Genomic DNA, 20,928 nt, shown 5'->3' with positions numbered 1-20,928 from the left:
CCTGAAACAACAGAACATGAACACCACCAGGGCCAGTCACCCTGGCTTGTCTGGGACAAGCCTGACCTCCAGTTATTCTTATAGTCACACCAGGTTACCATTTCAGCTCTTAGAGCATCCCCCCAGCACAGTGGTCTCTACTCTAATGCTCATTCCCAAGGGTCCATGTCAATCACACCTTTCAGGAAACATACTTACCTCAAAAATAACTATAGCTTGTGTTGTTTCCTTTTCTTTTAATCATACTGTTCAGAGAAAACATGCTTATCTGCTTGGATTCAAGAAACACAAGTGACTGTCAGACTTGGGAAGCCACATGCACTCATGCACTACAGCATTAGCATGACTCACTAGGCTCGAGGTTCTGGCCAGTTGTAAGACGACTCTTATCCTTTGAGTTCAGATGCTAACATTTTTAAAGTTTTGTTCCAAACTCTGCACATGAACACTTCCAGAATGACTAAAGACTTGATTTTCCCCACCTAGGGAAGATAAGAGCATTAGTCTAGAACAGGGGCTGGGTAAGGTCTCAAGCTGCTCCTGAGGAGAGGAGGCAGTTTGGTCAGCTGTGCTCTCATCTTGTCTACAAACTGGAATTTGAAAATGTTTTCAATGAAAGAGTCCTGCTGCTTTTCAAAACCCTGCAAACCACCCATCTAGATGATCCTCTCGGGTCTCTTTCAAAGTGTCAAATTATGGTTTTGATTTTAAAAATTCCCTTATTCAACAAATATCTGGGAAGTGCCTCACTCTGTGGAAAGACTCTGTGCTCGGCATGGTGGTGACAACAGTGACCAAGACTTTGCTCCAGACTCTGCCCTCAGGAGAACTACAAAAAGACTGTATAATGATGGAAAAATAGGTCATCGGCCAGGTCCAAAAAATTCTATTTTATGCTTCTTCAGGTTTAAAATGAAATGGCAAGAATCCAGGCCTGGCACACATTTCTTCCATGGACAATGGCCCAAAGGCCCTTCTCTTAACCCATCACTCAGAAGACAGGCAGAACAAAACACAAAACTCACTGTAAGTTGAAAAATCAAACAGGATTTTATTAAAATATATATAAATAACCCTCTTTTTTTTTATTTCATCAGTACTGGGAAGTTAAGTGAAAATTAAGTGAAAAGCAATTTGTCCTGGTGTGGAGAAACGAAGGCTGGAAGGGAGTCAATAAATCTGTGTTCCAGCCCAGATCTGCCATGTGTCAGTCTGGAAAAGGCATTTAGTGTTGTTCCTCAGCTAGAAAATTGAGGCGGTTGGAATACAGGCCATCCAGGGTCAACTGCAGCTCCAAAATTTTACTGTTCTCATTCTACTATTAGTAGCAAATTATAAACTCCTGTATTAGCTACAAAGCAGCTACTCACAATAGAAAGGGAATGACACTGAACTCATAGGATTTTTCTTCTCCCCCAGTACTGGGGACTGAACCTAGGGGTACTGTACCATTGAGCGACATCCCTCAGCCCTTTTTATTTTATTTTAAGACAGGGTCTCACTAAGTTGTCCAGGCTGGCCCTAAACTTGCGATTCTGCTGCCTCAGCCTCCCAAGTTGTTGGGATTACAAACATGTGCCAGCACGCCTAGCTCAAAGGAATACTATTAAAGGAAGACATGAGAATACAGAAGTTTGCTGCTTAAAAAATCATTGATGTTACTGTTTTATTCACACCAATTAGAATATATATACACAAAAATGTGTATCATATATAGCTTTCAAAAAATTCCATGTTCCATGAGAACTATATAAACAATGTAAAATGTTTCCACTACATAACACAAGAAGAAAATCAGCATTTCTGTGTAGGATTAGGAAAATATTTGGATAATTTGAATTTATGGTAAAACAAAGTGAAATACCACAGAGCAGTCTTTTCGTGAAGTAGCTTTACAGCCTAGAAGCAGAACATTTCATACTTTCAAAGACTTTGGTATAAAGGAAATTAATAAACCAGAAAACAAAAACCTCTACTTTGGTTCTCACGTTAAGTAGAACTTCAGCAATGAGGCAACTGCCAGCTTCATCTGATGACCAAATGAAACCTGACATGTGCTCCTTCCTCCTTGCGTAGGTGGACACTCCCAGAGAGCCCATCACAGGACTTCTGGAAAGTCAAAGCACTTCATAACTAGGCTTCCGGTAGTGTGAAGGCTCCACAACACCGCAGACCCAGCGTGGGCTGCAAGTGACCTTGGCCACTTCCTCAGAAAGGACCCTGCATCCCAGCAGCTCAGAACCATGCTTCACATTGAAAGTGTGATATCTTTCCTGAAAATCATGTTACCAGAGTTTCTCAAGAAGTCCATACCTGAATAAAAGGAACATACTGCACTAATAAAAAGAAAAATGTAAGTTTAATAGCCCATTGATGGTGGTTTTTCAGAAACAGAAATAACCATTTGCATGCTACAAATATTTCTTCATTTAACTCACACTTAACTTGGACAACTATACAACTAAACAAATCGGAGGAATTTTTCATTGCATTATTTTTATAATTACATTTTCTCATCCATACTGTCCAAATGCAGTAGATTTTGTCATTGCCTTTTCGCTCCATGTGTTGCCTTCTGAATGAAGCCCACACCTGAGAGTCATGTGTGAACAACTGTTGACGCATCGCTTTTCAATCTTCCATCACAGGAGCAGACTGGGAACATCCATGGAGAGTTCTTTCAGCAAGGTGATTTTCCCTGGGACTTTCTGTGAAGAGAAGAAAGTCTTAAAAAGAAAACTTGGTAAATGTCACAAATTTACAGTAAGAATATAATGCACTGCCGCTCCTTCCTGAAGTGAAAGAACATACAGGTTCATGCTCAACCTTCCTGAGCAAACACTGCAGATGGCCTCCAAATAACACAGCCTGGGAGCGCACAGCCTCAGACGTGCCATCCGAAGGCTTGGGAGGGCACAAGGTTATTTCAGCAAGAGAAATCTTTGTAACAAAGCAAGTATGGAAAGTGAAAGACAAAATCTTAAGTTAATTATCAGGTTAATTTAAGGCTTTTTAAAAAAGCAATAAAAGGAAATAAACATGAAAATATTATTTAGCTTAACTGGTCTCTGAATGAATCAAGCATAATATTTTCAATTAATTATTTTATCAGTTTAGTATTAAAAACTTAGATTCTAGCCTAAATTTTATAAGCAAATACATATGGAAATAAAGTCACTAGAGTGAACAAATCCTATGTGAGATAAAAGGTTCTGACTGAGGTTTCCAAAATCCAGGAGTGTTGTTTTGGGGTTTTGTTTGTTTTAAGAGGGTAGAGAGAGTCAAGACTGTGGTATACTGAGAACTTGTATTGCCAGACATTCAAAAGTAAAAAATTACCATTATTAACACACCATAGAGCATGCCATTGTTTTATGCACAAAATGAAAGATGCCCAGGAAAGAGAGTCTCAAAGGAGTCAGGAGACTTTCAAACAAGTAGGGATACCGAATGGTCACAACCCTGATTAGTTAGACATAAAAAGAAAAACCATCCAAGCAAAAAGGATGGCAAAAAACCCTCACACCTCTTATCTGACATGGGAAGAGGGGGGAAAATTCCCTGTACACTGAATGGTACCGTTGTCCCCTCCACCTGCAGATTCTGAGGTCTGAGTTGACACTACCAGCATGGACCAAGAACATCTCAAGTAGAGAAATCAGCTTAAGTAGACCAGGTGGGTAGTGACCCCCAGTGGCTGGCAGAGAACAATACATGCCCTCTCAGAAACCAACTTACAGCCAACAGCTGATGTTGAGATGCATTCCAAACTTAAAGATGCTAAAATAGGGTATATGACCTGAAATCAATGAAATATGATGGAGAGATAAATAAGTCAATAGAAAAGACCAGAAAGCTCAGGAAATGGGCTAGGAGTACAGCTCAGTGGTATGGCTTACTAATATATGAGGCCCTGTAACTCTAAAGCATAAACAAAATTAAAAGTAACATGTATGAAGACATGAATTGATGTGTACATATTTTATATACAAACAGAGGTATAAAAAATTGTTCTATATGTGTAATAAGAATTGTGATGCATTCTGCTGTCATGTATTTAAAAAAATAAAACCAATTAAAAAAAATTAAAGGGGCTGGGGATGTGGCTCAAGCGGTAGTGCGCTCGCCTGGCATGCGTGCGGCCTGGGTTTGATCCTCAGCACCACATACAAACAAGTTGTGTCCACCGAAAACTGAAAAAATAAATATTAAAAAAAAAACTAACTCTCCCCTCCCTCCCTCCCTCCCTCTCTCTCTCTCTCTCTCTCTCTCTCTCTCTCTCTCTCTCAAAACAACAACAACAAAAAAAATTAAAACCAGCCTACCTCACACCTCCAGAAAAAATACAAAAGGGTCAGGAACAAGCAATTAACAAAAGAAGAAATACAATCAGGGAGGCATATTCATACACCAAAAATACTCAACTTCACTAGTAATGGGTACATGGACAGATGGATGGGTGCATGGACAGATGGATGGGTGCCCTGATATGGAACACTCTCCAAGACACAAGGTCACTTTAAAAAAATGAAAAATTTTACTGTGTGTAAGCAGAAGTCTGGAAGGATACACAAAAAAGATGATCCTTCACTTCTGTCACTTCAAAAATCTAAATCAAGTGTTTATATAACTCATTCAGAAAAGCAAACAAGAACTGTAAGTATACCAGACACATGAGCACATGCATGCACACACGGTATAGGCCGATATGGGAAAATTACACAACATCTTAAGCAGAAAAAACAGGCTATAAAATAGCAAACAGTGTAAAACAGACTTAGAAATACTTTAACATTTTTGGTTGGTAAGATTATGGGTAGTTTCTACTGTTGCTTATTCTTTTCTGTATTTTCTTTCTTTTTTGTGTGTGTGATACCCAGGGGGTACTCTACTACTGAGTTCCATCCCCAGTTCTTTTTATTCTTTTAAATTTTGAGACAGGGTCTCAGCAAGTTGCCCAGGATGGTCTATAACATGCAATCTCCTGCCTCAGCCTCCTAAGCAGCTAGAATTCAAGGCACATACCACCACACCCAGCTCTTTTCCGTATTTCTTACATCTCAAGGCCCTACAAAAAGAAGTACAAATCAACACCAAAATCAGTAGAAGACAGGAAATTAATCAAAATCAGAGAGAAAATTAATTGAATTGAAATCTTTAAAAAATGTTTTTTAAATCAACAAAACAAAGTTGTTTCTTTGAAAAAATAAACAAAACTGATAAACTCTAGCCAAACTAACCAAAAGAAAGAGGGGAAAAAACTCAAATAATTAAAATTCATGAGAAAAAGCAAATATCACCACAGACAATACTGAAATACACAGGATAATCAAACTATTTTGAAAATTTATAATCCAAATAAATTAGAAAATCTTGAAGACATCAACAAATTTCTAGAATCAACCTACCCAAATTGAATCAGGAAGATACAGAAAATTTAAACAGATCAATTTTAAATCATGAAATTTAAGACATCAGCAAAAGCCTACCAACAAAGAAAAGCCCAGGACCAGGGCTAGGATCATAGCTCAGTGGTACAGCGCTTAACCTGCATGTGTGAGGCACTGGGTTTGATCCTCAGCACCACATAAAAAAATAAATAAGTAAAATAAAGGTATTGTGTTATATACAAAAAAAGAAAGAAAGAAAGAAAGAAAAAACAAAGAAACTTTTTTTAAAAAAGAAAGAAAAACCCAAGGCTGGATGAATTCTTAGTCAAGTTCCACCAGACCCTTTAAAAAAAAAAAAAAGCTAATACAAATCCGCCTCAAATTATTCCACGAAAATAGAAAAGGAGGGAACTCTTCCGAATTCATTATATGAAGCTAATATCACCCTGATATCAAAACTAGACAAAGACACATTAAGAAAACTTCAGACCAATATCCTTTATGAACATAGATGTAAAAATTCTTAATAAAATACTAGCAAATCACATACACACATTAAAAAGATAGTGCACCATGATAAAGTGGGGTTCATCCCAGAGATACAAGGTTGGTTCAACATACAGAAATCAATAAATGCAATTCACCACATAAACAGACTTAAGGTCTGAGTCACTATCATGACTGCTTTTAAAAATGGCCTTCAAGTACGTGGAGCATTTGTTTTACAGTATGAAAGCACCAATCAACTCTATCATGATAGAGTTGATTGGTGCTGTCACACTATGAAACCCCCATTCCAAATGGCACAATTCTCCTACCAAAACCTCCCATTCCCATCTTCAAATCACTAACGAGGGTGTTCCCCACTCCCATCTGTAATCTCTCCTGCCACCAAGTCTCTGTCATCTCCCATTCCTGTCTGTCTTTCCCTTGCTGTCCCGCTTATCGGCTAACCCTTAACTGGCAAACCTAAATACCTGCTTACTGTGAACTTCACCCAAGGAGCAGAACATCACCAAAGAAAAGCCAGGCAATTGTGCCAACTGTACTGACTTCAAATATATGACCAAAATAGCAAACGGGCTTTCGGCCTGCAATACAATTCTATTACCCCAGGCTGGTAAATTCCTTTTCCCACACTGAGGTAATATCACCTATTCCTCTCTCCTCAACCTCTCAAACCCTCTACACACTTCAGAGCAAAAACTGAAGTAACCCCAGGACCCTCCTCCTCCCACCTGCAATCGGTGTCTGAATTCTATGCCCTCCTCCAGGGCAGGGGATGCATCCCTGCTCCTTTCCTAAGGCTCAACTCTCCACCTTACCCTGGCCCCATGCCTCCCATCACACTCCTTTCCCAATATTTCCTCCATCAAGTATCCCCTCGCACTCTTATATTATCAATTTTCCCCTTGGTTTTGAATTATTCCTACTGGCAAATAAGCACAACTTACTACCATCCACTGCCACCCTCTGCCTTACTTCCATTACTGTTTACAGCAAAGCTCTTTCCTCACTAATCCCCCACCTCTTCTCAACCACTGTGACTCCTGCCAAGACATTAAAACAGCTTTGATCAAAGTCACTGATGATGTCCCATCTCTTCCTGAATCCAAGTCCTCTTCTTGCCTAACCTCTCAGCAGCATCTGACACTGCCTGAAGCAATCTTCCCTGAGCCTCCCTGAGATACAGCCCTTGGGTTTTCTTCACTTCACTGGCTCCTCCTTCTCCACCTTCAACACTCTAGGTGAACTCACCGTCTGCAGCTTCAAATAGCAAGTATATGCCCATGAGCATATACTCCAAAGTTACCTTGAGCTGAGCTTCAGGCCAACATCATTAACTACTGACTGGACAAACAGAACTACTCATTCCCCATGCCCCACACCCCAACAACATCTGTTCCCACAACAGCTTTGCCAGGGAAATGCACACTGACCACCCAACTGCTCACATCAAAATCCTAAGAGTCACCCTGAATTATTCTTTCCCTCACAGTGAATTCACCAGTAAGTCATTGTGGGGAGCCATTCTCACACGTGACTGGGCAACTCCGGGATTGGGTGTGAGGCGCTCTGGCTAAACTGTGTCGGAGTTTTCCCGACCCTCTCCTGGTGCGAGAGCCTGTCCGTGTGGGGGGTGTGACTGACCACTAACCTGGAGGCCAATCATTGACCCTGACCTTGGAGTGCTGCCCCCCTCAACCTTCATTGGATGGAATTCTCCCCTGAATTTCTTGTTCCCCAATAAAAGGCCACTCCCTGGCGTGCTCTCTCTCTCTCTCCTGCTAGCCCTAAGTAATCCTTTCTGCCCTACCGGGTGGTTCGAGGTGTGAGCCAGAGGGGGAGCTGTCTCGGACCTGGTCATAGAAAAAGGTAATTGAGTCTGTGTGTTTATTTTGATCTCACTAGCTAACTTTTATGCCAAGAACCTCTTTAATGAAACCAGTGCGCTGGTCGCATGGTGGAAAGTCATGAACTATTCTTCCTCCAAAACAGACCCAGATTTATCACCTCTCATCACTGCTAACCCTGTGCCCTAATCAGTCACCACTGACCTTTTAACTATCCTCCCTGTTCCTTCCTTGACCCACTAATAGGACACCCTCCACCCAGCACCCACACAAGCTTTCTAGAGAAACCAAATCATGTCACTCCTCTTCTCGAAAGCCTGCAATGTTTTCACCCCACTTAGAACCAGGTTCTTCATCATCAAACCCACCTATCTCTCTGACTCCCTCACCCCCACTCTGCCTTCACTCACACCTCCAGCTACACTGTCTGCTCTCTGTCCCTGAACCACGGCAGGTCTGCTCCCCTCTCATGACCTCTGCAGCTGCTCTTCCTTCTGCTTTTTCTTCCCCCATCCCCGCATATGTCCACCTTCTTCTCACCCAAGACTCAAATTTTAATCCAAATGTCATCAAACTCAGCCAGGAATTTCCTGGAAATAAGCCCCATGTTATGGCTTAGATGTGGTGTCCCCCAGAAGCTCATGTGTGAGACAATGCAAGATTTGGAGGAGGAATGATTGGGCTATAACCTTAACCTAACTAATGAATTGATTCCCTGACGAAATTAACTGAGTGGTGGCTAGAGCCTGGTGGGGTGTGACTGGAGGAAGTGGTTAATTGGGGGCATGGCTATGGGGTATATATTTTGTATCTTCAGAGTGGAGTCTCTCTCTTTGCTTCCTGATCATCATGTGAGCTGCTTCCCTCTGCCACACTCTTCTACCATAATGTTCTGCCTTACAGTGAGAGCCTTGAGGAATGGAGCCTGCCTTTTATGGACTAAGAACTCTGAAACCATGCACTCCTAAATAAACATTTTCTCCTCTATATTTGTGCTGGCAGGGTCCTTTATCACAGCAGCAAAAAAGCTTGACTAAAACACCCCAGCTGCCCTCTATCATTTCCAATTTAATCTTCTCCACCAAACCTACAAATATTTGAAGTTGTGCATTAAAGGGATCAGGTTTACTGTCAATCTTCTCCCAGTAGAAGGTAAATCCCTTAAAGGTGAGGATGCAATCTTGTTGATTACTTATCCTCAGCATAAAAATGGGTGTCTGGCACACAGTAGGTACTGAATAAATATTTGTCCATCAAGTAAATAACTATTTTATAATTGAAAATCTGTACTATGAGAAGCTTTTGACATTACATTCAGTTTATTTTAATATTATAATATCAGAAGTGGTGGGAACTAATAAAATGATATACGATGTGATTATGTAATTATTTTTTAGATGAAACTATTCTGAAATATTACAATATCAGAAATGGTAGGAACTGATAAAATTATATACAATACAATTACAAAGTAGTTGTTTAGACCAAACTATTCTGTTGACTAAGACTGCCTAATATATAGCATTAAAAAACACTGAAAATTATCTAAATGTTCATTCACAGGAAACTGGCTCACACACACGATAGGAATACCAAGTGAGCTGCTTGGCTGACGGAAAACAGCCAAGTTCAAGACAATATATTGAATGAGATCCCTTTGTTTTAAAATGCATGAATATTTACTTGAATATATGCATAAAAATTTCTCTAAGGGAACCCCAGTGAAAATGGTTACCTCTCTAAAATGAGAAAGTGGAGGCTAAAGGGAATCTTCATTTATCATTTACTACCAGAAAACCAAAATGTGCTAGGAGTTACTTTTGATTTTGGCAATGTAGAGATCAGTACTTTTTATTCCATTCTTTCAAAGGCTTTAAAATGTCTTTTTAAAAGTAATGCATTATCTAGTGATGAAAAACAAGTATCCAGTGTCTCAGGAGGACAGTTAGGAACATAGAGCATGACAAAAACACAGACTGGCACACTCATCACAGACTTAACCCTCTTCTCTATTCCTTCTCTAAAGACTGGGAATACTTACAGCATCACCTTTGCTAGGGTGGCCACAGGCCTAGTCTATAGGTGTGAGAGAGTATTTGACCACGCTTTTGCTTTTCTAATTTAAAAGGGATAGGCAAGGTAGTCGCTGCTCTGCATGCCAGATACAGACATGTCTGGAACGATGGGAGCATGTTATAAACACAAGGCAGTAAGAGCCGACACTGATGCAGGAAGACGCCAGCAGTCCAGGTGTCTGGTGGCATCACTCAACAAAGGAACCATTCCTGTCACTGAAGGAAAATAAACTCTACTTGTTTAAAGTGTTGTAAATGGGTAATGAGACCTATACCCAAAGGAATTCTCAACTGACATTTCTAGGATCTGTTTTTTAAAAAAAAGACAAAACCAAAAAAAACCAAAAAACTAAAAGACTCAAATTCTGTGTAGTTTTGGAAAGAAGATAATAATGAATCAGAAATACATACTGCAAACTAATCCCCTTCCTTGCTATCTGTATTCTGAATTTAAACAAAACAAACAAACAAACAAAAAATCTCAGAGGAAACAGAAAAGAGCAAAGAGAAAAATCCCAGTCAATATCAGCTCCATACAAAAAAGCTTCAGAATGCAAACATTCAAACTTTTTATGTATAAAAGAGATAAACTCACAGTAAAATAGAAGTCCGATCAATGCTGGGGCTGCTCTGGACTAATGTTCATTGTTCGATAAATTTCTTTAAGTAGTAAGAGAGCAGTATCTTCCGATTCCCTATCAAAAAGAAAAGCATATTTATTTAAAAGACAATTAGTAGAATTAACTCTGTGCACAAAGGTGGTAAATGCAGTTTAGTTGTTCTATTCAACTCTATCTAACAGGGGCAAATGATGGCAAGGCAATGTGATCTCACAGCTATCCTTAAAAACTGCACAGAGACCAGCTCCAGAACAGTCAAGCTCTTGGTGATAAGATCATAAAGAAGAAATGGCTTTCCCAAATCCCTACAACTCCCACTACGAAAGACTCCTACAAAAACAGTGTGCAAGCACCAAAGGCCTCTGGGTAAAGGCAGATAACATACCGCCACCTTGTGGATAACTCAAATATGCAGATTAGAAAGATAAAAAGTTAGAAATATACTGCACACCTCTATTCTGAATTTTTTTAAAAATTAAAGGAGAAAAGTTATGATTTGAGATATATGAGTTAGAATTAACAGACCATAACAAATATTGAAATCAGTAAAAGAATCTCACTAAAACTAAACTGTCGTTATGTGATGGCATCTAAAGTCTCTCAAATGTTATCAAAGTGAAGAACACTTACCAATAGCACAAATGACTCTGAAGAGCGAAAAGATATTCATTAAAACTCTCTATTGGCTTTTCTTGAAGAACGTAATCGATTCGGCGGCCTCCATTTAACATTCCAACTTTTCCTAAGTAGTCTTCATCCTTGGAAAAATCTGGAGTTTCAACAATCTTTTCTGCTAGAATTTAAACCATTTCAATATAAAAGTCAATCACTTAATCATTATCCTTTGACTTTAGCTGACTTTCTGGCTCAATGAGTAATATGGCTTGACACACGTAGCAACTGGGGAGCTACCAGGCTCACTCCCCATTCCTCCAAAGAACAGGGGAAGAGAGAGGAGAAAGAGCCAACAGCTGACAGAAGTTGTGAAGATAAGAGGTGAGAAAGCATTGTAGAGAGAAAGGAAATAGAATTAGAATCTGAAAGTCAAACATATCATGGCACAATGACCTGACATTATATATGAAGTCTATAAGGACACAGTTAAACCACAGTATCAGGAAGATAATAACTTCTTTGAGTCTTTAAAATGCCTGAATACAAACACTTCTCAACTCTGATATTCCATTCTGGCCTTAAGAAACTCAACAAAATATTTAAAAGTTCAGTAACTATCAGTTAAAAACCTAGTTAACAAAGAATGATGTTGAAATAATGCACTTGATGGTATAGTTTACTATGACAAATTCTCCTTTATAGGAAGGATCTACACAATTTCACAAAATAAGACTAGAAAATAAAAGCATTATTAAGTAATGCATCAGTGTTATGGTTCATAAGTAACATTTGTACTGGAAAATGCCTCAAATGTCAAATTTACCTTCAACTACTTGCTTTTCTTCTTCCTCTTTGATTTGATGGGCAACTTTCTCCAATTCTTCTTGCAACTGAGTTGAAGAGGTATGAGCACGGGCAAACTCATTAAGTGTCTGCCAAGCACTTTTCAGAGAGCTAATAAAACCCTGCTTCAAATCAGATCCCATTCGAGAGAGACTTTCTTTCAACTCTAAAGAGATCAAGAAAACACATCAAGTTAATCAGTCACTGGGTAAAATTCCATTATCACAGAAATTAATATTCCATTGAGGAGCTCTTCTTCCTCTCTTAAAGTCAAATATACAGAATGACTCAGCCAGAATGCTTAGCATGATAAAATAACTTGATGAATCTAATTCTGTCATTTTTTATTTTTATTTTTTGGTACCAGGGATTGAACCCAGGGGTGCTTAACCACTGAGCCACATCCACATCCCCATCCCTTTTTATTTTTTACTTTGAGACAGGCTCTCACTAAGTTGCTTAGGGCTTCATAAAGTTGTTGGGGCTGGCTATGAACTTTCAATCTTCCTGCCTCAGCCTCCAGAGCCACAAGGATTATAGGTATGGGCCACCACGCTTGACTTATTCTGTCATTTTTTTTCATGACTAAACTTGATCCAGCCCAAGAATATAAATTTCTCCTATCCAAAGAAAGAAGTTTAAATACTACAAAAATATAAGCAACATTCATAAGTACTTTTTACTGGAAGTTTTTTTAAAAATGGACCCAAGAGACTAAAAATATCACTGCTTTTCTAATCTGTAACAGTGAAATGGTTTTGAGAATTTAAGATTCTAATAACTACAATTTAAACCTCTACTTTAGAAATGAAAAAACCTCTGCTCCTTCATTATTTCTCCTCTTATATAATAATCATATTTGAATTCAAGGTCTTTGAGTTATCAAATTTCTCATTTTAACTTCTAAAGAGTTAAATATTTTTTAAAAATCATGCCACCAGCCAAACAAACAAAACATATCCCCCTTTTTGGGTGTGGGGGGGACACTGGGAATTGAATGGGGGAGGGGGGTATCTACTACTGAGACAGATAGATACTCATTTATTTTTATTTTGAAACAAGGTCTTGCCAAGCTGCCCAAGCTGGCCTCAAATTTGCAATCCTCCTGCCTCAGCCTCCCAAGTAGCTAGAAAAAAACTTTTTCTTTTCTTTTTTTTTTTTTTGGGGGGGGAGCACTAGGGATTGAACCAAAGGGTACTTAAATCACTGAGCCATATCCCAAGCCACCCCCCCCCTTTTTTTTTAGAGAGAGACAGGGTCTTGCTGAGTTGCCAAATGCCTCCTCACTAAACTGCTGAGGCTGGCTTTGAACTTATGATCCTCCTACCTCCGCCTCCTGAGTTACTGGAATTACAGGCATACACCACCAAACCCAGCTAAAAACATGTTTAAATAAAAGGTCATGATCACTTTTCCTTTTCTTGTCCATGCTCACAACCCTTCCACCCAATCTTTTAAGTCTAGGGATAAGTAATACACATAATTAACAGAAATTATCCATCTATTAGGCTAAATGATGTGTGTGTATGTGTGTGTATGTGTGTGTGTGTGTGTGTGTGTGTTGCTAGGGATGGAACTCAGAGCCTCAATAAAGCTAAGCATGTGCTGTACCACTGAGCTACTCCCCAGCCCTGCCAGGGGAATTTTTTTTAATAGGAAAAGTTTGTCTAGTTACAAGAAAACAACACTTTTCTTGACTTAGACAACATCAAATTAATTTCTTTATTATTTGGTCATTAAGTGTTACCCTTCTTCCCAGTTTCAAAAACTGTAACCAAATTACCAAAATTTAATTATTTCTTATTGCTTTATTACCAACTTGCCCCTTTTTCAATATCATCAAAAAGAAGGAATTCATTTAAAACTTTATACCTCCTTCAAATTCTTCCTTTTTCTGAACTAAGTAGACATTTAAGTAGTATTAATTCTATCAGAAAGAATTTAGTGTTACAATTTTCATAATACTAATATTAGAATATTAGATTACAAAATAATACTAATAATACAGATTATAAAATATCAGGAGTGACAAGTTTTTACACTTGTTTCTTACCCAAATGAAGTCTTTTTCTGCCTTTGTGATGTGGGATGAGGACTGCTTTTAGATCCAAATCTGGAACAATCATAGGTTCTAATCTATATGCCACTGGATCAAGCTACAAATGGAAGAATTGAAAAGCTGTTTTGAGTTGTATGCTTTTAGTTGGGTAAGAAAATGATAACTGGCAAATCAGAGATTGACTTTTTCCTACTCCTTATTCAAATACTGGCAATTTTAAGAAGTTTTTCTATAGTCTATAGGTAAAACTAATTTGCAAGCAAAGCAATAGAATTATTTCTTTGAACAGGATTTCTGCTATTAGAAAATAACAGACTATATCTCTTAGGATGGAAGACTTAAGTCCTACAAAATCAAGATCAATATTAACTCCCAAGAAATAAGAACCTGAGAACCTTTAAGGTAAAGAGGACAGGCTCTTTTTCAAAAGAAAAAAAAAATCAGTTCACTCACAGGATGATAAATATTGAAGAATCCTTTACAAGTAGGAAGCCTGTAGTTTTCATCTATCTTATCCACTCCTCGGATGGTAAGAAACATACCAACTGGAGATCCCAAAGCAAAGAAAATCTCTGGCTCAAAGTCTAATGAGCTGTAAATAACAGAAACCTAGAAGAAAGCAAGTAGCAATAAAAAAAGATCATTCCAATATCACAAAAGACAAAATTCTTTGGGGTTTTCAAGTGTTCTTGGAGTATACTTAATTTAAACACAGAAGATACTCTTCTATGGATAGCTGCTGCTGCCATAGAAGACTAAAAAATTCTCTCTAAAATCTTCAGTCTATCACATCCTCTGGCTACAAATTTATTTACTGTCCTATATAAGAAACACAGTATATAAGCATGACCGTATCAATTATGGTCATATATGTGGTTAAAACTGTAGTAATCTGGAGTCACACTGCTGGGTCTGAATCCACTCTTTATTCACTGTGTTTTGGTTTGGGTCTGGAATGTGCTCATGTGCTGAAGGTTTGGTCCTAGTGCAGCAGTGTTCCAAGGGGAGGCTTTGGGGGAAGTGATTGGATCATGAGGGCTCTGACCTCTTCAGTAGATTCGTCCACTGACAGATTTATTATCTAATGGCATTACTGGAAGATGGTGGAAACTGTAGGAGGGTGAGCCACATTGAAAGAAGTGGATCACTGGGGTCATACCCTGTAAGGTATTATCTTGGCCCTGGCCTTGATTCTTTCTCTCTCTTTCACCCCTGAAACCATGAGTCAAAATAAATCTTTGCTCTGTTGTTGTTTATCTCAGGTATTCTGCCAAGTGACAAAAAACTAACACACTGTGTGACCTTGGGCAAGTTAACTTCTTCATGAGGACTACCTTTATTATAATTTCCATCCTTTTGAAGCCAGACAGGCAAGGGTTGGATCCAGAGAATGGAGGAATTAAAATGTTAATGCCTTCAGAACCCTTCCACCACCCTATAAAGATAACCTGCCCCTGTTCCAACCTATTGCTAAGGTAACCTGTCCCAGGAATTGCCTCTCTCTACAGGGAGTTATAAAGTTATTAATTAATGTGTGCTGGGCCAATCCATCCTGCCCTTCCCCCTTCCCCGTTTCCCACCTTTAGGCCACAACACCCAGCATCTAGGAAAGAGATAAGGGGAAGAGAGCAGGAGAAGAACAGAATCCTAAGACATATAAAAAGGCAAAACATCCTCGCTTCTTGGGATACCAGGATACTAGCTTTGGCCCCCTTCTCCCTCCTAGGAGAAGTCTGTGTTACCCCTTTTAAAATAAACCTTGCTTTATGTGCTTGCCTTGGCGTGATTTTCTAATATTATACTTCAACATGTGAGGGAGCAGAACTCATCACCAGTAACCCCGGAGGTATCACTTTCTATTTAAGGCAAGTTTCTTCAGTCAAAATGACTTATCCTGAAAGAACTCTCTTTGGGTAGCTTGCACACAATTGTTCTCTCAAGAAAAAGTAACAAGGGTACAACTCTTTCATTTTCCTCAGTGGTAGGACAATGTCTTTTTCATTTTAGTGTCTGGAACTCCTACAAAGAACAATGAATGGCATAACCCGAGTGTGCAACAAAGGTCCACCAGGAGAAGAAGGTATCGCAAGACTCACCATGCTCACTTCTCAGATGAAGAGACTGAGGCTTAAGAGGTGTGTAACTCACCCAGGGGCACACAGTCAGTGAATGACAGAAAGTAGACTTAGCCCAGCACTTCTAACTCCAAATCCAAGCCCTCTACCATGCCCGGAGAGTCCCTCAACAGTCTGGACTTCATAACCTGAGGTTTGTCTTTATATTTGCAAATTCAATAGTTTGGCTCTCCCATAAAAAGGCGGGGGGGGGGACTTAAAAGAAATTATATAAACTGAAAAAATATTTACAACATAAATGATAAGGGGCAAACAGTCAATATATACAGATTTATTAAATATCAGTAAAAAAAATCCAATAGAAAACAGGTAAAAACCAGAAGTTCATAAAAGAAAAATACTTTCAAAACATACAGAAAATATCTAACCTCTCAAGTACTCAAAAAAAAATGTAATGCAATACCATTATTCCTATCAGTTTATCAGAAACAAACAAAATGCTAAAAAAAAAGGTAAAAAATTTACTTTCACATAACTCATTTATTTAGAAGTAAGTTATTAAAGTGAAACTACTACATGGTTTTACAGAAGAATGAGGGCTGGTGGTGTACCTCAGTGGGAGAACACTTGCTGAGCATGGGTGAGAAAGGTCCTGAGTTCCATCCCTGGCACAGCGAGAGAGAGAGAGAGAGAGAGAGAGAGAGAGAGAGACAGAGAGACAGAGAGACAGACAGAGAGAGAAACAATTATGCCAGTACTGGCAAGGGACAGATGAGAGCATCAACCTTATAAACTGCCAGTCGGAGGCAAATGGTACCTTTCAGAAGTACAGAAACCATCAGAACTTTCACGTGTACATCTTTTGGCCCAACTACTCTGCTTCTCCCAATTTAACTGAAAGAAAATAATGAAGAATATACACAGAAAGTTGATTTTAAAATGTTTATCACTGAATTGTTTAAGAGTGAAAAACGGCCAGGTACAGTAGCACAAGCCTATAATCCCAGAGACTCAGGAAACTGAGGTGGGAGGATCTCAAGTTCAAGGCCAGCCTCAGCAACTTATGGAGACTGTCTTGAATTAAAACATAAAAGGGGTTTAGAGATGTAGCCAAGTGGTACAGCACCCCTGGGTACAATCCCCAGTACTGCATACAAAGAAAAAATAGAATACAAATTGGAAATTGCCTAAATGGTGCAATGTTATAGGCTGAACTTGTGTCCTCTCAAAAAAAGATATAAAATCCTAACCCCCAATATCTTTAAATAAAATCTTTAAAAAGGTAATCAAGTTAAAATGAGATCATTATGATAGGCCCTAGTCCAATTATGACCAGTGTTGTCATAAAAAGGGAAAATTTGGACACAGAGTCCTACACACAAAAAGGGATCTCAAGTTTGAGGCCAGGGAAAAGACAGAAATGACATAAAAATGGGGGATTAGAGAGATGGTCTATAAGCCAAGGACAGCTGAAGACAGCCCACGAACCACCAGGAGCTAGAAAGACACAAGGAAGGAGTTCTATACGGGTTTCAGAGGAAGCATGGCACTGCCGACACTTTGTCTCAGACTCTTGGCCTCCAGAACTGTGAGAGAAGAAATTTCCATGTCCAAAGCCACCCAGGATGTGTACTTTGTTATAGGAGCCCTTGGAAACTAATAAATCCAGTAAATAATAAGGAAACGACAGAACACATAATTATCTTCCCAGTGATTTAAAATCCCAACAGTCACTAAAAATAAAGTTCTGGAGGAATATTTACTTACATGGGAATATATTTATAATACACTATTTGAAGACAACAGGATGATTTAATAAAATACTACATATAGCATTTTCTCATTTTGGTTAAAATATACATGTAAACATATATCCAAACAAAATTCCAAAGGCCTTACTCAAATAGTTGATGGCATTTAGCTGTAGCTGATGAGGTTAGAGTAAAGCCAGGACAGTGACACATGCCTGTAATCCCAGCTGGGGGTTTATTTTCTTTTTCAAATGTCCTGGTGTTTAGCTGGTTTCTGTGACTTTCTGGCAATGAATAATATACTCTGTGGCTGCTATTTGTATTGCCCAACAACCCTTTGGTTACAGATCTTGCCTACCTGCCTCAGTGCTCCAACCACAGAAGTGGCATATGAACTGGTCTGTATCAATCTGCGGCCACACCCAGGCTACAAACTGGTCCAGAATGGACTCAAACCAGGTAAACCAAAATCACTCTTTGGAATTTTCCTAACTGGACCTAGCAGGACAGATTCCTTTTCTTTTACAGTCCTAACACTATAAGGAGATGACTCTGGTTTCATGGACAAGGTTCCCTCCCAGAGAGGTGTGTACTGAGTATCCTAGTAGCTCATAGACCCCTATACTTTCAGCTTTCAAAGGAAGGTGAGAAAACATTTTGCCATTTATTTGTTAAGGTCTGATCACATTTGTCATGTTTGAAAAAGAAATATTTAAAATTGCAACCAGTAAGAATGAAATGGGCTTGAAATTTTAAATGAGGTAATGTAAAAATCAAGTTCCATCTTGTACCTTCATGAACTCACTTGTGATACTCAACTGTAAATACATTGAAAGCAATGCTGTCTAAAAGGAATTTAATATTTCTAAGCCACTGAGATACAACTATATGAAAGCATAACGTTAAATGAAGCATTATAAACTACTTGATCAATTTTTATAAGAATTTTTCCCCAAGGCAAGAATTGTGAACACTAGAAAACATAAGTTGAGCAAATACAACAAATTTCTCCCACAGAAATTTAGGTATATTCTAAACATAGTTTTCTAACATAGCCACTTCTGATTAGTGATAATGACACTAAGGGTATAAAATTATGAGTGTAAAGCCAGGACAGTGACACACGCCTGTAATCCCAGTGATTCAGAAAGCCAAAGCAGGAGAATCACAAGTTTGAGGCCAGCCTCAGCAATATTCCTCCCTGTCTTAAAACTTAAATAAAATAAAATAAAATAAAATGGTCTGAGAATATAACTCAGTGGCAAAGTGGCCCTCAGTTCAATTTCTGGTACAAAAAATAGAAAATTTTTGAGTGTTAGAAAAGCTGAAATAAAGCTAACTTCAAAAGTAGATGTCTTGTACTATACAGGTTCAAACTTTTACTGGGAACATTATAAAAAGCATTAAGTAGTAAAAGGAAATCAGTTTTCTCCACACAGCCCCAAATACATGTTATATAAATATTTAAAGAATGTACAACCAATCCAAATGATAAAGATGTGCTCATTCCAACATAAAAAATGTAAACTCACCTGTCCAGTGCCAACTTCAAAAGACTCATAATCAATGTGCACAGAAGAAACGTAAGCACCAACTGGAAGCTTCCTCTTAGATTCACTAGATTCTGAAGGGACAGAAGCCACTTCTTTAGCTTTCTGAGCACTTTCATCTTGTCCCTTTGTCGAAGCAGCCATCATTGCCTTCTTTTCTGATGCTGCTTTTTTCTGTTCCTATGAAACACAAATACTTCACAACATAATCTTGAGGATAAGTTCAGTTCTCATCTATCACTGCAAAACATGCCATCTCAATATTAAGGAATGATGAGTAACATAGGCATAATAATAGCACTGGGGCCATGAGAGAAATGTCCTTCTGGGACACAACTAACCATTTAGGGAAAAAATGCCATGGCATCTATAATTTACTTTAAAATTCTTAAGAAAAAAAGATTACAAAAGAAAAAAATTAGTTTACAATTAAATAATTAAAATTAAACATAAGTATCGGCTCCCGCAACTAGTACTCGGGATTGAACCCATGGGCACTACCACTGAACTATACTCCAGCCCCTTTTATTTCTTATTTTGAGACAGTTTCGCCAAATTGTCCAGGCTGGCAGAGAACTTGTGATCTTCCTGTCTCAGCCTCCCAAGTAGCTGGGATTACATGTATGCTCCACCATATCCAGGTAAGTACTGGCTATCTTGATGAATCTTAAAATATTATTTGTTTTTAAAGATTTGCAATTTTATGTATTTGCAGTGCTGAAAATCAAACTCAGCACTTTGTGCAGGCTAGGCAATTATTCTACTAAGATCTATATATCCAGTCCTCAAAAACATTATTTTAAGTATAAGAGGGCAAATACAAAACAGTACATGCTATTGATTCTACTCAGATGAATTTCTAGAAATCAGGACAGTGGTTATAGGGAGGGTGGAGGAGTTAGCTAGAAAGAAGCATAAGGAGCTACCTAATGGATAGATGTGTTGGGTTTTTGTTGCAGGTCATGATTACACAAGTGAATACAACCACCAAAACTTACTGCACAAAACTTTCAAGATCTGTGCATTTCCATAAACAAAAGCCATGCTCGGTGGTAACTGCATCCTGAATTCAGCAATGTTGGGCGAATGTAAACCTTGTCTTGGGCAACTCATCTATGCCGCAGGTTTTTTTTTGTTTTTTTTTTTTTTTTAGATACAACTATATGAAAGCATAACGTTAAATGCAGCATTATAAACTACTTGATCAATCTTTGTAAGAATTTTTCCCCAAGGCAAGAATTGTGAACACTAGAAAACATAAGTTGAGCAAATACAACAAATTTTTCCCCAGGCTGAGGACTATGTGGTGGTCTCTGTGTTTTCAGTGTGTGTCTGTGTATGGTACTAGGGACTGAACCCAGAAGTACATTACCACTGAGCTATATCCCCAGTCCTTTTTATTTTTAATTTGAGACAGAGACTTGCTAAGTTGTTCAGGGCCTCACTAAGTTGTTGAGGCTGGCCTCAAACTTGCATTCTTCCCAGCACAGCCTCCTGAGTCACAGGCATTATAAAGCATGTGCCACCATGCCAAGCAACTATGTTTATTAGTTTCTGAACAGACTGACTCAACAAAATATTTGGCCAAACTGGTCA

General features: G+C 38.6%; 1 protein-coding gene across 6 annotated transcripts in view; it reads right to left on the bottom strand.

Annotated features, from left to right (window-relative positions):
• Positions 1-1,027: 1,027 nt before the first annotated feature.
• Positions 1,028-20,928, bottom strand: part of SEC23IP (SEC23 interacting protein) — a 48,215-nt gene continuing 28,314 nt past the window's right edge. For 3 of the 6 annotated variants that reach the window (XM_081268604.1, XM_081268606.1, XM_081268608.1), the window contains 7 exons: positions 19,315-19,512; positions 14,410-14,565; positions 13,951-14,053; positions 11,878-12,063; positions 11,070-11,232; positions 10,415-10,514; positions 1,028-2,708 (listed from right to left, as the gene is read on the bottom strand). In XM_081268604.1, the coding sequence (XP_081124730.1) occupies positions 10,433-10,514; positions 11,070-11,232; positions 11,878-12,063; positions 13,951-14,053; positions 14,410-14,565; positions 19,315-19,512 (888 nt within the window). In that variant the 3' untranslated portion in view covers positions 1,028-2,708; positions 10,415-10,432. Of the gene's footprint in view, positions 2,709-5,025; positions 5,069-10,414; positions 10,515-11,069; positions 11,233-11,264; positions 11,411-11,877; positions 12,064-13,950; positions 14,054-14,409; positions 14,566-19,314; positions 19,513-20,928 lie in introns of those variants that run through there. The other 3 variants (XR_014019046.1, XM_081268605.1, XM_081268607.1) reach the window with 3 other exon arrangements.

This window comes from Spermophilus citellus (assembly GCF_964194105.1).
Source record: "Spermophilus citellus genome assembly, chromosome: 15".
NCBI classification, from domain to species: domain Eukaryota; kingdom Metazoa; phylum Chordata; class Mammalia; order Rodentia; family Sciuridae; genus Spermophilus; species Spermophilus citellus.
Note: the sequence above shows the minus strand (reverse complement) of the source record. Positions and strands in the feature narration are given on the sequence as shown.